This window comes from Drosophila virilis, chromosome 3 (genome assembly GCF_030788295.1).
Source record: "Drosophila virilis strain 15010-1051.87 chromosome 3, Dvir_AGI_RSII-ME, whole genome shotgun sequence".
NCBI lineage: Eukaryota > Metazoa > Arthropoda > Insecta > Diptera > Drosophilidae > Drosophila > Drosophila virilis.
In genome coordinates this window covers 16,618,679-16,632,289 of record NC_091545.1, presented here as the reverse complement: position 1 = coordinate 16,632,289, position 13,611 = coordinate 16,618,679, and the positions used below count along the sequence as shown (strand labels likewise).

The window sequence follows — 13,611 nt, the reverse complement described above, 5'->3', positions numbered from 1 at the left end:
ACTACAGTGTGACCAGAGCTACAAAAAAAACTAGTGTTGAAAAATGCAACACTGTCAAAGTGTATATCGATATAAAAATGTCGATACCAAGCGTTGCTAATAGTATCGACAGTAATGCAACCCTATCTTGCAGCCAGCCAATAAAGAGTGAAAATGCCGAATGTTTGTACCGCATAAAAATTGCGAAAATAAGTTAATTCAGCACACAAAAGCTTACGGAAAGGTAAAGAAATATGGCGGATGCCGCAGCACGTCAATTGCAGTATGAGTATAAGGCGGTAAGTGTTTTACAAGAGTTAAAAAAAAAGTGCTGATACATGCGGTAAACGTTTGCTGAAAAATTTTAATATATTTTTTTTCTTGGCAGAACTCTAATCTTGTACTGCAAGCTGATGTTCGTCTCATCGAGCGTCCGCGCCGCGATGAAGCCACCGGCGAAGTGTGTTCATTGGTGGGCAAATTGGATGGCACCCGTATGGGGGACCGCTATCAACGCACAAAGCCGGAGAAAACAGAAGAACGCAAGGTGAAGCGGCAAAAACGTGACGAGGCACAGTACGATTTTGAGCGCATGAAAGGCGCTACACTGCTTTCGGAGGGTATTGATGAAATGGTAGGCATTGTGTATCGCCCCAAAACGCAGGAGACCCGTCAAACATACGAGGTGCTGCTAAGTTTCATACAAGAGGCGCTGGGTGATCAACCGCGCGATATATTATGCGGCGCCGCGGATGAAATTCTAGCTGTGCTTAAGAATGATCGGCTTAAGGATCGGGAGCGCAAACGCGACGTTGACAGTTTGCTGGGCGAAGTAACAGACGAACGATTTGCACTGCTCGTCAATTTGGGCAAGAAGATCACAGACTTTGGCAGCGATGCAGTGAATGCGCTTACAGCAGCAACCAACAATGAGGAGCAAATTGATGATGCCTACGGCATCAATGTGCAATTCGAGGAGTCCGAAGAGGAGAGCGACAATGACATGTACGGCGAGATACGCGATGATGATGCCCAGGACGAGGGCGAGGAGGCACGCATCGATCATACGCTGCATGCCGAAAATGTAAGTAATATCACACCCACGAAAATCACGTATTATACTTATGTTAATTTACAGCTTGCCAGCGAAGAGGCTGCGAGCAATGTAAAAAAGGATCGTTCGCTTCATCCACTGGACATTGATGCCTACTGGCTGCAGCGCTGTCTGAGCAAATACTATAAGGATGCTATGGTCTCGCAGAGCAAGGCAGCAGATGTCCTCAAGATATTAAAAGATGCCGCCGACGAACGCGATTGCGAAAATCAGTTGGTGCTGCTGTTGGGCTATGATTGCTTTGATTTCATTAAGCAGCTGAAGCTGAATCGCCAGATGATACTCTATTGTACCATGTTGGCGTCCGCACAAACGGACAGCGAGCGGCAGCGTATACGTGAAAAGATGCGTGGCAATATAGCGCTGGCCAAGATACTGCGTCAATTGGACACAGGCAAGGCAGATGAGCAGGAAGAGGCTGATGCACGCGCCAGCAAGCGTGGCAAAGGCGATGCCGATGATGGCGGTGCGGCGGCTGCTGGTCAAGTGGCCGGTGTGCGTCAACTGCTGGAACTGGACGAGCTGGCCTTTACCCAGGGCTCTCATTTTATGGCCAACAAGCGATGCCAGCTGCCCGATGGCAGCTATCGCAAGCAGCGTAAGGGCTACGAAGAGGTGCATGTTCCCGCTTTAAAGCAGGTACCCTTCGATGCCAACGAGGAACTTCAGCCTATTGACAAGCTGCCCAAGTATGTGCAACCCGTCTTCGATGGTTTCAAGACCTTAAATCGCATTCAGAGTCGTCTCTACAAAGCCGCCTTGGACAGCGATGAGAATATGCTGCTGTGTGCGCCCACTGGTGCTGGTAAGACAAATGTAGCCCTGCTCACGATGATGCGAGAAATTGGCAAGCACATCAACGAGGATGGCACCATCAATGCTCAAGATTTCAAGATCATCTATGTGGCACCCATGAAGTCTCTGGTGCAGGAAATGGTCGGAAACTTTGGGCGTCGCCTGGCGTGCTACAACCTTACCGTCTCCGAGCTGACGGGCGATCACCAGTTGACGCGTGAGCAAATCGCTGCGACTCAGGTGATTGTCTGCACGCCAGAGAAGTGGGATATTATAACACGCAAGGGTGGCGAACGCACATTTGTCAGTTTGGTGCGTCTTGTCATTATTGATGAGATTCATTTGTTGCACGATGAGCGTGGACCAGTTCTGGAGGCTCTGGTGGCACGTACCATACGCAACATTGAGACCACACAGGAGGATGTGCGTCTGGTTGGCTTGTCGGCCACGCTGCCAAACTACCAGGACGTGGCCACATTTCTACGCGTCAAACCCGACAAGGGCCTCTTCTACTTTGACAATAGCTATCGGCCAGTGGCACTGGAGCAACAGTACATTGGTGTCACGGAGAAGAAGGCATTGAAACGTTTCCAGGTAAGTCTTCATCTAAGTGCTCTTTTTCTGACAATTATGTAATATACTTTCCTATGCAGGTGATGAACGAGATTGTGTATGAGAAAACAATGGAGCATGCTGGTCGTAATCAGGTGCTGGTATTTGTGCACTCGCGCAAGGAGACGGGCAAAACGGCGCGCGCAGTTCGTGACATGTGCCTGGAACAGGACACGTTGGGCAGCTTCCTGCGCGAGGGCTCAGCCAGCATGGAAGTGTTGCGGACCGAAGCCGAACAGGTCAAGAATACGGAGCTTAAGGAGCTCTTACCCTATGGCTTTGCCATACATCACGCTGGCATGACGCGCGTGGATCGTACGCTGGTGGAAGATCTATTTGCTGATCGGCACATTCAGGTGCTGGTTTCGACTGCCACCTTGGCTTGGGGTGTCAATTTGCCAGCGCACACGGTAATCATCAAGGGCACACAGGTCTACAATCCGGAAAAGGGTCGCTGGGTCGAGTTGAGCGCCTTGGATGTGCTGCAGATGTTGGGACGTGCAGGACGTCCTCAGTACGATACTAAGGGCGAGGGCATACTCATTACGAATCACAGTGAGCTGCAGTTTTACCTATCGCTGTTAAATCAGCAGCTGCCCATCGAATCACAGTTTGTATCCAAGCTGCCGGACATGTTGAATGCTGAAATTGTTCTGGGCACCGTACAGCATCTGCAGGATGCGGTCAACTGGCTGGGCTATACTTACCTGTACATACGCATGCTACGCAATCCCACGTTGTATGGCGTTTCGCATGATGCGATCAAAGCGGATCCGCTGCTGGAGCAGCATCGTGCAGATTTACTGCATACCGCAGCCTGTTGCCTGGAGCGCAGTGGTCTGATCAAATACGAACGCAAGACGGGTCACTTCCAGGTCACCGATCTTGGACGAATTGCATCTCACTATTATCTGACGCACGAGACAATGTTGACATACAATCAGTTGCTGAAGCAAACTCTTAGCGAAATTGAACTATTTCGCGTGTTCTCGTTGTCGTCGGAGTTTCGACATATCTCTGTGCGCGAGGAGGAGAAACTGGAACTGCAGAAGCTCATGGAGCGCGTGCCCATACCCATCAAGGAGTCGATTGAGGAGCATAGCGCCAAGGTGAATGTGCTGTTGCAAGCCTATATTTCACAGCTGAAGCTGGAGGGCTTCGCTTTGATGTCCGACATGGTTTTCATCACACAATCCGCTGCGCGTCTGATGCGTGCCATATTTGAGATTGTCCTGACCCGCGGCTGGGCGCAGCTGGCGGATAAAACGCTGACGCTTTGCAAGATGATTGATCGTCGCATGTGGCAATCGATGACACCGTTGCGACAGTTCAAGAAAATGCCCGATGAAATAGCCAAGAAGCTGGAGAAGAAACACTTTCCCTGGTCGCGTCTGTACGATCTGGAGCCCCATGAGTTGGGTGAACTAATACGTGTACCCAAGCTGGGCAAGACCATACACAAGTTCGTGCATCAGTTCCCCAAACTGGAGCTATCCACGCACATTCAGCCCATCACGCGAGCAACGCTGCGTGTGGAGCTCACTATTACGCCTGATTTTCAATGGGATGAAAAGGTGCACGGTCAGTCGGAGGGTTTCTGGATTTTGATTGAGGATGTCGACTCGGAACTTATACTGCATCATGAATTCTTTTTGCTTAAGCAGAAGTACGCCCAGGATGAGCATCAGTTGAAATTCTTTGTGCCCGTTTTTGAGCCTCTGCCGCCGCAATACTTTCTGCGAATTGTCTCCGATCGCTGGATAGGCGCTGAGACACAGCTGCCCGTATCCTTTAGGCATCTTATATTGCCCGAAAAAAATATGCCACCCACGGAGCTGCTGGACTTACAACCGCTACCCATCAGCGCTCTGCGTCAGCCTAAATTTGAGGCATTCTATTCGCAACGTTTCCCGCAATTCAATCCCATACAGACGCAGGTCTTCAATGCGGTCTACAACAGCGATGAGAATGTATTTGTAGGCGCGCCCACGGGCTCTGGCAAAATGACCATTGCCGAGTTTGCCATAATGCGTTTGTTTAGCCAAAGCAGCGATGGGCGTTGCGTCTATCTGGTGTCCCAAGAGGCGCTTGCCGATCTAGTCTTTGCCGACTGGCATACCAAGTTTGGCGGTCTGGATATCAAGGTAGTCAAATTGACTGGTGAAACGGGCACGGATCTAAAGCTAATAGCGAAAGGACAACTGGTTATAACCACAGCGGATAAATGGGATGTGCTGTCGCGTCGCTGGAAGCAGCGCAAGAATGTGCAACAGATAAATCTGTTTATCGTCGACGAACTGCAACTGGTGGGTGGAGAGGAGGGACCCGTTATGGAGATTGTCTGCTCCCGCATGCGTTACATTAGTTCACAAATCGAGAAGCAGATACGCATTGTAGCACTATCCGCATCTCTGACAGATGCACGTGACGTTGCCCAGTGGCTGGGCTGCAATCCAAATGCCACATTCAACTTTCATCCAAGCGTACGGCCCATACCACTGGAGCTGCACATACAGGGCTTCAATGTTACCCACAATGCCACACGCATTGCGACCATGTCCAAGCCCGTCTACAATGCGATACTCAAGTATAGCTCTCACAAGCCCGTAATTGTGTTTGTTTCGTCGCGTAAACAGGCGCGTCTTACAGCTATTGATATACTGACGTACGCTGCCTCGGATTTGCAGCCGAATCGCTTTTTCCATGCCGAAGAGGATGATATACAGCCCTTCCTCGAACGCATGTCGGACAAGACTCTTAAAGAGACTCTCGCCCAAGGCGTCGCCTATCTGCACGAGGGCTTGTCTGCGTCGGATCACCGTCTAGTCGAGCAGCTGTTCGATTCGGGCGCAGTGCAGGTGGCTGTTGTCTCTCGCGACTTGTGCTGGGGCATGAGCATCTCGTCGCACCTCGTTATCATCATGGACACACAATTCTACAACGGCAAAAATCATTCGTATGAGGATTATCCCATTACGGATGTGCTGCAAATGATTGGACGTGCCAACAGGCCCAATGAGGATGCGGATGCCAAGTGTGTGCTAATGTGTCAGAGCTCCAAGAAGGATTTCTTCAAGAAATTCATCAACGAGCCGCTGCCCATCGAAAGTCATTTGGATCATCGCATGCACGATCATTTCAATGCTGAGGTGGTCACCAAAACCATTGAGAATAAACAGGATGCAGTCGATTATTTAACGTGGACATTCCTCTATCGGAGATTAACCCAGAATCCCAACTACTACAATCTGCAGGGCGTAACGCATCGTCATTTGTCCGATCATCTGTCGGAGCTCGTTGAGAACACGCTCAGCGATCTGGAGCAGTCCAAGTGCATTAGCGTTGAGGATGACATGGACACGCTGCCCTTGAATTTGGGCATGATTGCCGCCTACTACTATATCAACTATACGACAATTGGTAAGTCTTAGACTGGACTGGTAGTTCACAAATCTAATCTATCCATATTACCTGCAGAGCTCTTCAGTTTGTCGTTGAATAGCAAAACCAAAGTGCGCGGTCTGTTGGAGATCATTTCATCAGCAGCAGAGTATGAGGACGTGGTGGTGAGGCATCACGAGGAGCAGGTTTTACGCACACTCTCCCAGCGTTTGCCCAATAAACTAACTGGGCCCAATGAAACAGCACCCAAGTAAATATGTCAGCTTATCTTCAAATTAAAATGTTTTAATAAACTTTCGTTTTTCAGATTCAATGATCCTCACATTAAAACAAACTTGTTGCTTCAGGCGCATCTGTCACGTCTGCAGCTAGGACCAGAGCTTCAGGGCGACACTGAGCAGATACTCAGCAAAGCTATACGCCTGATACAGGCCTGTGTGGATGTGCTAAGCTCTAATGGCTGGCTGTCTCCTGCTGTCGCTGCCATGGAACTGGCACAGATGGTTACTCAGGCCATGTGGAGCAAGGATTCGTATTTGCGGCAGTTGCCACACTTCAATGCAGACATCATAAAGCGCTGCACGGATAAGGTAATAATAACGTACTTAAATACGAGCTTGTCTATAAATTGTACTTTCCTGCAGAAAATTGAAACTGTTTTCGATATAATGGAGCTCGAGGATGAGGATCGCATTCGCCTGCTACAGCTGTCCGATGTGCAAATGGCCGATGTGGCGCGTTTCTGCAATCGTTATCCCAACATTGAACTCAACTACGAGGTGGTTGATAAGGATCGCATCAATTCTGGTTCCACGGTCAATGTTGTAGTGCAGCTAGAGCGCGAGGATGAGGTCACCGGCCCGGTTATAGCGCCATTCTTCCCGCAGAAACGTGAGGAGGGCTGGTGGGTGGTCATTGGTGATCCCAAAACCAATTCACTGCTCTCCATTAAACGACTTACGCTGCAGCAAAAGGCTAAAGTCAAGCTTGACTTTGTGGCGCCCAGCCCAGGCAAGCATGATTATACGTTGTACTATATGAGCGATTCCTATTTGGGCTGCGATCAGGAATATTCATTCTCCATTGAAGTGGGCGATTTTCAATCGGAAAGCGAAAGCGAATCCGACTAAGCCCAACAACACCAATCACCCTAACGAACCAATAAAACTAAAACACAAACATTTTATCAAAATGACGGTTGCTCGATGTATTTCGGAGTTTGCGAACACTGGTTAATGACAACTAAATGGTAAGCAAATAAGGCATAATAAGCCGTTACGTATGTGTTGGTAAATTATCATAGTATTATTTTCGACGCGGCCATGTTATTGGTTTTTTTTTTACGATATTGTAAGAGATGTATAAATAGGGAAAAATAACCTGAATTTAGTTGAAAATCGACTATACATAATTGCACATAGATTCTTCGTAACATTGAATACCTTCACTGTGGCATAGCATTATCCACTAACGGATACAGCTCCACCATGGCTGTTGGCACTGTTGCCAAATCCACTATTGGCGAAATTATTTGTGGAGGCAAAATTAATGGTCTGGCCGTTGGGCAGCTTGTAGACTTGACTGTGTGAGGCGCCCGCAGAGTTGCTGTTGCCAAATGGATTCAAATTCTGCGATTGGGTAGCCGTGCTGGCAGAGGATGCACCAAATGAACCAAGTGCACTTTGCGACTGAAAGCCCTGTGCCTGTGCATTGGCCGCCGATGAGCCGGAATCGAAGCCATTGTTGAAGTTGCTATTAGCCGCCCCATTGGAGGCCGACTGCTCCTGGTTGTAGCCATCAGGTCCCAGGGGACCAAGTGGATTGAGGTTCACATTGGCATCGGCAGTGCCGCCATTTGGACCAGCACCCACATTAACGCCGCTATTGGTGCCGCCGGCCTGGGTGCCAACTTGTGCATTGCCGGCAAATCCACCACCAAACCGCCCACGTCCAAACTGACGTTTCACTCGCTTGTGTTCAGCATAGATTTCATGCAGCGTGTCGTCTAGCGCGGATCGGACGCGTCTGACATTCTGACGCGCCTTGGGCTTAATGTGCAGACTCGACTCTAGGACTACCTCCTCGATGGTGGCGCCTTTCGGAGCTGTTAGGTGTTAAATCAAATAAGTATTCTTTACAATATCAGTCGATTATAGTTTGATACTTACGCAATCCCTCCTGAACCTGCTTCTCGTTGCGCTGCCTCAGCTGCGGCGCCGCTGACGTCGCTGCTAGGCAAACGGCTACAAAGATTAGCATACAAATTGACAAATTCATCGTGTTTTGTTAATCGCTTTAAATGAACACTTCCAAACGTTCAGGGCACGTCCAACAGCTACGCAGCACCACAGACGACTGTTCGAAGCTGCGCGCGCCGATTGCGGTTTATTCCACCAAAACTCTCACTTTTCAAACGTCTGGGGGCACCCCCTGTTAGTTCGAAGTGCTAATTACGCTTAAAAATATTTAAATGTTTCTAGCCAATAGCTGTCTCAGCATATCATAATCGATTTTTGGCACATGTAACAAAACATAAGACGTACAACACACCAAAAGACAAAGGTTTAAACAACTTTTTGTATAATGAAACGAGAGAGAAAAGAAACGTCTACAAAAGCCGTAACCGGTTTTCGTTTTTTTTTTCTTTTGTTTTTTCAAAGCTCATGCAGGAACTAGTTTGATTTCGTTGATGCTGCTTTTGGTTGGGCGACTTATTGAATTTCCTTTTCGGGAACAGATGATGCCCAGATTTCGTGTGTGTTTGTGTGTGTCTGGTTGTAGGCTGGGTTTGGGGGAGACGAAATCTTCTGACGGCGCAACCCAGTGAACTTTTCAATTGGGATTGCGCAGCTGTTCGTAATTTGAACTTAAAATAGTGTGTGGGATTGATATGTTTATATATAAATGTATAATGACCTGGTAAGCGGATTTCCTGAAATTGGACAAAACATAGTTTTCACTTGTCATGTAGGCATTGTCGGTTTGATTTTGATCAATCAGATGATCACGTATTGCAAATATTGTTTTTGAGTCGTAGCTTTTAGTTCCTACATCAGCTGCCAAACGCCATGGATACCCAATGCTCTTCATATTAATGGCAATTCAATACAAATTGTGATGTTTGGAATTTTTTAAATTGTTTTAATTAAATTACACATTAAGTAAATTTTAAAGATCCTTAAATAAAAGACACAATTAATTAAAGACACATATTCTGTGCATCGAGCGCGTTTAAGTGACAAATAACAAAATTTGTTTGCTGAGATCGCTTAATTAAAAACTTATTTTGCTACACACGTGAGTGCGTTTAAATGGAATATGTACGTACATATATCATGAACTATGTGTATATGGAAATAAAGTTAAATATAAATTTCAACTTGAGATTCGTCATGAGGCGCTTTTTATAGTAGTGAAAGTGCTTTTGAGATTAACTTAACGCTACAATGATTAATATGACAAATGTGTTTTATGCTTAGGCTTATGCATTAGATCAAGGAAACAACAAAACTGAGCACTGTTTGACATACATTAAGTATTTAGTTAAATGTAGTTGCCGTATGGTTAATGCCTATTCGATGCCATGCGCAAATATCATAACCAGGCCCGGCTCGACCATCACATCCTCAGTCATGTGAACATTGTCACAGCTGAGCACAAGCACTGCCTGTTTGCCTGCAATAAAAAAACCTTTTATTAGTCAGGGAAACAGTTGCAGGTTAATTTGCTGATCAATAAACTCACCTGGTATGCGGCGGCATATGTAATTGTCGTAGATGCGTCGATTGTTTTGACGCGTTTCCAGTGAGCTAAGACCCCGGGGCCAGCGCCGTTCGTGGCAGTTCTCCATTAGGCTATCCAGTATGTGTGGTGGGCAGCCAGACTCCGACAGGGCGCGTTTGATCATTAGCTGTAAAATTCCAGCGGTTAGTTATGTCAGTTAGTTGCTGCTGTGGACGCAGTTCCTCTTACCTGCAGCGCATCGTCGGGTGTGGAAATCATGCCACCCCAGCGTGTAACACGCGCCCTGGCCAAGGCGCTGCTCCAGCGTATCACCTCATCGCGTTCCATTTGATCGGCAATGGCACGCATTGCCGGATTTGAGACGCGCATGGCACGCATAAAATCTTTGAATAATTGCAGTTCACGCTTTAGCTCATTGATGGTTAGCTGTTGATCAGTTATTTCTGTCTTGAGTTGGCCAATTTGTTCAGTTTGTTTGACAATTAACGCGCGCAGCTCTCGTACACAGTTGTGATCCTTAAGCTCGTCCTTGGGTATGTCAAAGCCACAACCTTTTTCACAGGGAAACGGCCGCTTCGGATTGTGGACGCAATCTTCCAAATGCGAATTGTAGGCATCCAACTTTAGCACAGCCGTGCAGCCATAGGGCGCATTGTCACAGGTAATCGACAGTCTATAAAATTCCACATTACCTTCTTTTATAAAGTACACATATGTGTGGGCGACCTACCTGGACAACAAGTTGCGCAATATGCGCGGCACTGCTCGCAAATTCGCGGTAGTTAGTGCATTGCGATCTACGGGACATGTGGGCTGGCGTGTTAGCCATTCATTAATACAGCCACGGCAGAAGGCGTGTTCGCACATGACCGCCTGTGGAATATTTAAAGCACCAAATGAAAAGTGTTTTGGGTTGGTTTTTCTTGTTATCAAACCTGCAGCGGATCCTCCAGAACACCAGAGCATATGGGACATGTTAGCTCCTCGTCCACTTCGCCTTGGAAGCGATTGACATCATAGCCCATTGCAAGATTTAATTAATTTCAAGCTACATTAAAATTTCTTCAGCTTAGGTTGCAAAATCTTTTTTACTGCGCTTGTCTTGTTTAAGTGCTGGCTAAAGTAAACTTTTAGTGTTGCAAACTACAAAATGTGTCTCAGCTTATCGATGACTCGATAAGAAAATATACTTTTTTATGTTCTAAAATTATCGATAAAATAATACTGAAAAAACGTCTCAACGAGGCAAATTTAAAAAAGCGTACTTCTTTATTCAAAATATTGCCCAGCCAACTATAGAAATTGTTATTGTAATATTGAATTCATACTATATCTGTTTAATGATCTGTGCTTTGTATAAAAATACTGAGACTATGCTAGCTTTGGCATTAAGCTAGAAAAATTCGTCAGGTGGTAGAAAAGTACAACCATAAATTAAAAACTAACACGAAACGAACTACAAATGACAACAAATAACGTGTATTTATATCTACATAGCCCTTGCTAGATTTCATTTCGATCCTTCCAGCCATACTTCTGCTTCTGTGGCTTTTCCTTGCTATTCGCGTACCTATTTCCATTAAAATTAGTCGATTTGCTAGGAGCACAATAACATGAACGCTGCTGCGAATCCAAATACGCTTTACAGCCTAGTGTTAGTGTGCCTGTGAAGAGCATCTTGGCGGCCGCCTTGCAGCCCTTGGTCATCAAGTCGCTGGCAATAGACTTCTCAAAGCTGTCGCAGTGTTTATACAAACAACGCTTAAAGTCCAAGTCGCACAGCTCTTTATCGCTATTGCAGGTGTCGTAGCAAATGTCGTGCGCATTGCAGCATGGCTCCATTTCGGCAGCGGGAAGGTATTCAGTACTGATTCTCAAGCCTAACGAACCGCAACCATCAGCGGTGGGCACATAGAATTTATTTTGCACGGGCCGCGGCGCTAAAAGACAAGAATCACACGTCAGTGTAAGGCTATTCGATTTACATAATAAGTATGTATGTGTTTTTGCGTCAAATGCTTACCCGTGCCACCGTCAGCGGGCGCCGGGCACTGAAACACGCAGTTTTCCTCGACGGCTGCATCAAAAACCTCATGCACGGTGCGAAACTTGCGAACAATCGTGATGAAATTCTTAAAAACGTCACCAAAGATTGCCTCCGCCGCTATGATCGCATCCCGTAGATGAACAATTGTGCTAGATCCGTATCCAGAATATGCGTATGTCAGAAATGTAAGCACATAAATGGCCACCTTCATCCAGGAAAACTGCATGCTTTCGACTCTCCTACTGCGTGCGTGCCAAATTTCAACGAATATATTACGACTACGTGTTTACTAGTTGTAAATGAACTATTCCGAATATTTGGATGCTGCAAACAGCTGTAGCTGCAGCAGCTGCAACAGCTGCAGTCAGCTGTTTGTAAGAATATTTGACCGATTTTCTTGGCTGGTCACACTGTTGTACCACAAATAACAACAAACCGGCTGTCTTTGCGTAATTTATGAAGAACTAAAATTTGTGCGTTGTCCTAAATAAAATAATGATTTCTTTTCAACTAAAACGCACACTGCGTGCCTTAACAACTAATTATGTGCGTCAGTTTGCTAATCAGCCACCAACAACGTCCATAATCTCCAACGATACAGAGCAACCCATCGAGCTGCCACCCTATACGGAGGAGCAGCGTAGGCTAATACTGGATGTTATCAATGGGAACGGCATTGATCAACTTCTAAGGTTTTCGTCACCTGAATACCTCAAAGTACCTTGTTAACTATGTTTAACTTGTAGATATGACATAACAAAGGCACGCGCAAACAAACTGCACAACTGGAAAGCACGCAATGGTCCATTGCGTGAACTTAGCGATATTCTATATGTGGAGGGTTTCGGATTAAAGGTGGCAACCAAGTTTTACAAGAGTCTGCTGGAACCAGCGCCGAGTACCCAGAGCAGCGTCAAAACTCAAAAAGCTCCACGCACGGCGCCATTTATAACGCCCGCTTTGGATGAGCAGCAGCGTCAGGGTATTATGTCCAGTGTGGGAGTGCGCATTGGTGTGACGAGTGTTAGTTGGGCGCGACTGGAAATACCGGACACTAAGCATTCACCATGTGTGCTGAGCCATTGGCAGCATCACGAGATCAACGACAAGAAACTGCATTTAGCCGAGCTCGTGCGTCGCTGCCTCTATGTGGCGCATCAAATTCCCCAGGCAGACTGCTATATAATGGAGAATCCGCAAATGGCGCAGCCCAGTAGTAATCCCGGCAGCATTGACCAGCAGAATGTGAACATCCAGAAGGCACAAGTCACGTCGATGCTAAGTTACGCTCTGATGGCGCGCATTGCGCCCGGCGAAAGCAGGACAAATCTCTTTTATCTGCGTCGTTTCCTCACAGCGCGATTGTTTAATCATCTGGTGGGCACAGAACGGGTTTCCTCTGAGGACACAATTCTGGGCATGTTGCGCACATATTACAATATGGAGGAGCAACTGGATCATGAGGAGCAGATTAATTTGCACAATCAAGTGCAATTTCCTTCAAATCTGCGCACTATGTACTCCAAGGCCGAGCGGTATCAACGCGAGCTTCTTAGTCAGGCTTTCCTTTTAAATTTGGCCTTTTTGCGTCTGGTTGTCCTACAGGATCCGGCGAGCATAGCGTGCGTGTCACGGAGCTCTAAGAAGCTACCCTCCCATCAGGAGTTGGAATGAAAAGCTCACATACTCTCGTTATATAAAAACTTAAATTAATTAAATTCAAATTAATGTTTTACATTTTGTATTTAAATGTAAAATCGTTTAAAAGTCTCTGCACCAGAGGACATTTGTGAATATAGAGTATTCAAGTTTCGACGAATCAGGTTTAATTTTCAGTGTTGATTTTTAATTTTTTGATGTTTTGGCATTTACGGCTTGTGGTCACACTGAAGATTTTTAGTATGATATTTTGTTTCTT

At 46.5% G+C, this 13,611-nt stretch overlaps 5 protein-coding genes across 6 annotated transcripts; 2 read left to right on the top strand and 3 right to left on the bottom strand.

Moving 5' to 3' along the window:
• The first annotated feature begins 116 nt into the window (after window positions 1-116).
• Brr2 (U5 small nuclear ribonucleoprotein l(3)72Ab) lies at window positions 117-7,094 on the top strand. The gene is made up of 7 exons (XM_002047654.4): window positions 117-278; window positions 368-1,063; window positions 1,118-2,482; window positions 2,542-5,920; window positions 5,978-6,152; window positions 6,210-6,492; window positions 6,547-7,094. Exons 1-7 carry the CDS (start codon window positions 234-236, stop codon window positions 7,030-7,032), a joined length of 6,429 nt encoding a protein of 2,142 aa, XP_002047690.1. The 5' UTR covers window positions 117-233; the 3' UTR covers window positions 7,033-7,094.
• A 64-nt stretch (window positions 7,095-7,158) lies between these two features.
• Window positions 7,159-8,470, bottom strand: LOC6622089 (secreted protein C). Its single transcript, XM_002047653.4, has 2 exons — window positions 8,071-8,470; window positions 7,159-8,006 (listed from the first exon to the last, which is right to left on the bottom strand). The coding sequence occupies exons 1-2, from the start codon at window positions 8,177-8,179 to the stop codon at window positions 7,363-7,365; spliced, it is 753 nt and encodes a 250-aa protein (XP_002047689.1). The 5' UTR covers window positions 8,180-8,470; the 3' UTR covers window positions 7,159-7,362.
• Window positions 8,471-9,022: 552 nt separating this feature from the next.
• Window positions 9,023-10,853, bottom strand: elgi (E3 ubiquitin-protein ligase NRDP1 elgi). Of its 2 annotated transcripts, none has more exons than XM_032434957.2 (5): window positions 10,582-10,853; window positions 10,377-10,519; window positions 9,875-10,319; window positions 9,647-9,812; window positions 9,023-9,592 (listed from the first exon to the last, which is right to left on the bottom strand). In XM_032434957.2, the coding sequence occupies exons 1-5, from the start codon at window positions 10,669-10,671 to the stop codon at window positions 9,474-9,476; spliced, it is 963 nt and encodes a 320-aa protein (XP_032290848.1). In that variant the 5' UTR covers window positions 10,672-10,853; the 3' UTR covers window positions 9,023-9,473. The 2 variants fall into 2 exon arrangements, with proteins under 2 accessions (XP_032290848.1, XP_002047688.1); XM_002047652.4 differs by having other exon boundaries at window positions 9,023-9,577; window positions 10,582-10,848.
• Window positions 10,854-11,103: 250 nt separating this feature from the next.
• GXIVsPLA2 (phospholipase A2 group XII) lies at window positions 11,104-11,919 on the bottom strand. The gene is made up of 2 exons (XM_002047651.4): window positions 11,670-11,919; window positions 11,104-11,586 (listed from the first exon to the last, which is right to left on the bottom strand). The coding sequence occupies exons 1-2, from the start codon at window positions 11,917-11,919 to the stop codon at window positions 11,150-11,152; spliced, it is 687 nt and encodes a 228-aa protein (XP_002047687.1). The 3' UTR covers window positions 11,104-11,149.
• A 269-nt stretch (window positions 11,920-12,188) lies between these two features.
• Window positions 12,189-13,522, top strand: LOC6622096 (uncharacterized). Its single transcript, XM_002047650.4, has 2 exons — window positions 12,189-12,385; window positions 12,440-13,522. Exons 1-2 carry the CDS (start codon window positions 12,189-12,191, stop codon window positions 13,365-13,367), a joined length of 1,125 nt encoding a protein of 374 aa, XP_002047686.1. The 3' UTR covers window positions 13,368-13,522.
• The last annotated feature ends 89 nt before the right edge of the window (window positions 13,523-13,611 follow it).

Bases quoted from the DNA above. Each gene is read 5' to 3' on its own strand.
- Brr2 (XM_002047654.4), top strand. From the start codon at position 234: ATGGCGGATGCCGCAGCACGTCAATTGCAGTATGAGTATAAGGCG. The intron at 279-367 runs GTAAGTGTTTTA...TTTTCTTGGCAG, and splicing joins TGCAGTATGAGTATAAGGCG to AACTCTAATCTTGTACTGCA. The intron at 5,921-5,977 runs GTAAGTCTTAGA...TATTACCTGCAG, and splicing joins TATCAACTATACGACAATTG to AGCTCTTCAGTTTGTCGTTG.
- GXIVsPLA2 (XM_002047651.4), bottom strand. From the start codon at position 11,919: ATGCAGTTTTCCTGGATGAAGGTGGCCATTTATGTGCTTACATTTCTG. The intron at 11,587-11,669 runs GTAAGCATTTGA...CTTGTCTTTTAG, and splicing joins GCCCGCTGACGGTGGCACGG to CGCCGCGGCCCGTGCAAAAT.
- LOC6622089 (XM_002047653.4), bottom strand. From the start codon at position 8,179: ATGAATTTGTCAATTTGTATGCTAATCTTTGTAGCCGTTTGCCTAGCA. The intron at 8,007-8,070 runs GTAAGTATCAAA...AACACCTAACAG, and splicing joins GCAGGTTCAGGAGGGATTGC to CTCCGAAAGGCGCCACCATC.
- LOC6622096 (XM_002047650.4), top strand. From the start codon at position 12,189: ATGATTTCTTTTCAACTAAAACGCACACTGCGTGCCTTAACAACTAAT. The intron at 12,386-12,439 runs GTTTTCGTCACC...TTTAACTTGTAG, and splicing joins GGCATTGATCAACTTCTAAG to ATATGACATAACAAAGGCAC.
- elgi (XM_032434957.2), bottom strand. From the start codon at position 10,671: ATGGGCTATGATGTCAATCGCTTCCAAGGCGAAGTGGACGAGGAGCTA. The intron at 10,320-10,376 runs GTAGGTCGCCCA...GGAATTTTATAG, and splicing joins TTGCGCAACTTGTTGTCCAG to ACTGTCGATTACCTGTGACA. The intron at 9,593-9,646 runs GTGAGTTTATTG...GACTAATAAAAG, and splicing joins CATATGCCGCCGCATACCAG to GTTTTTTTATTGCAGGCAAA.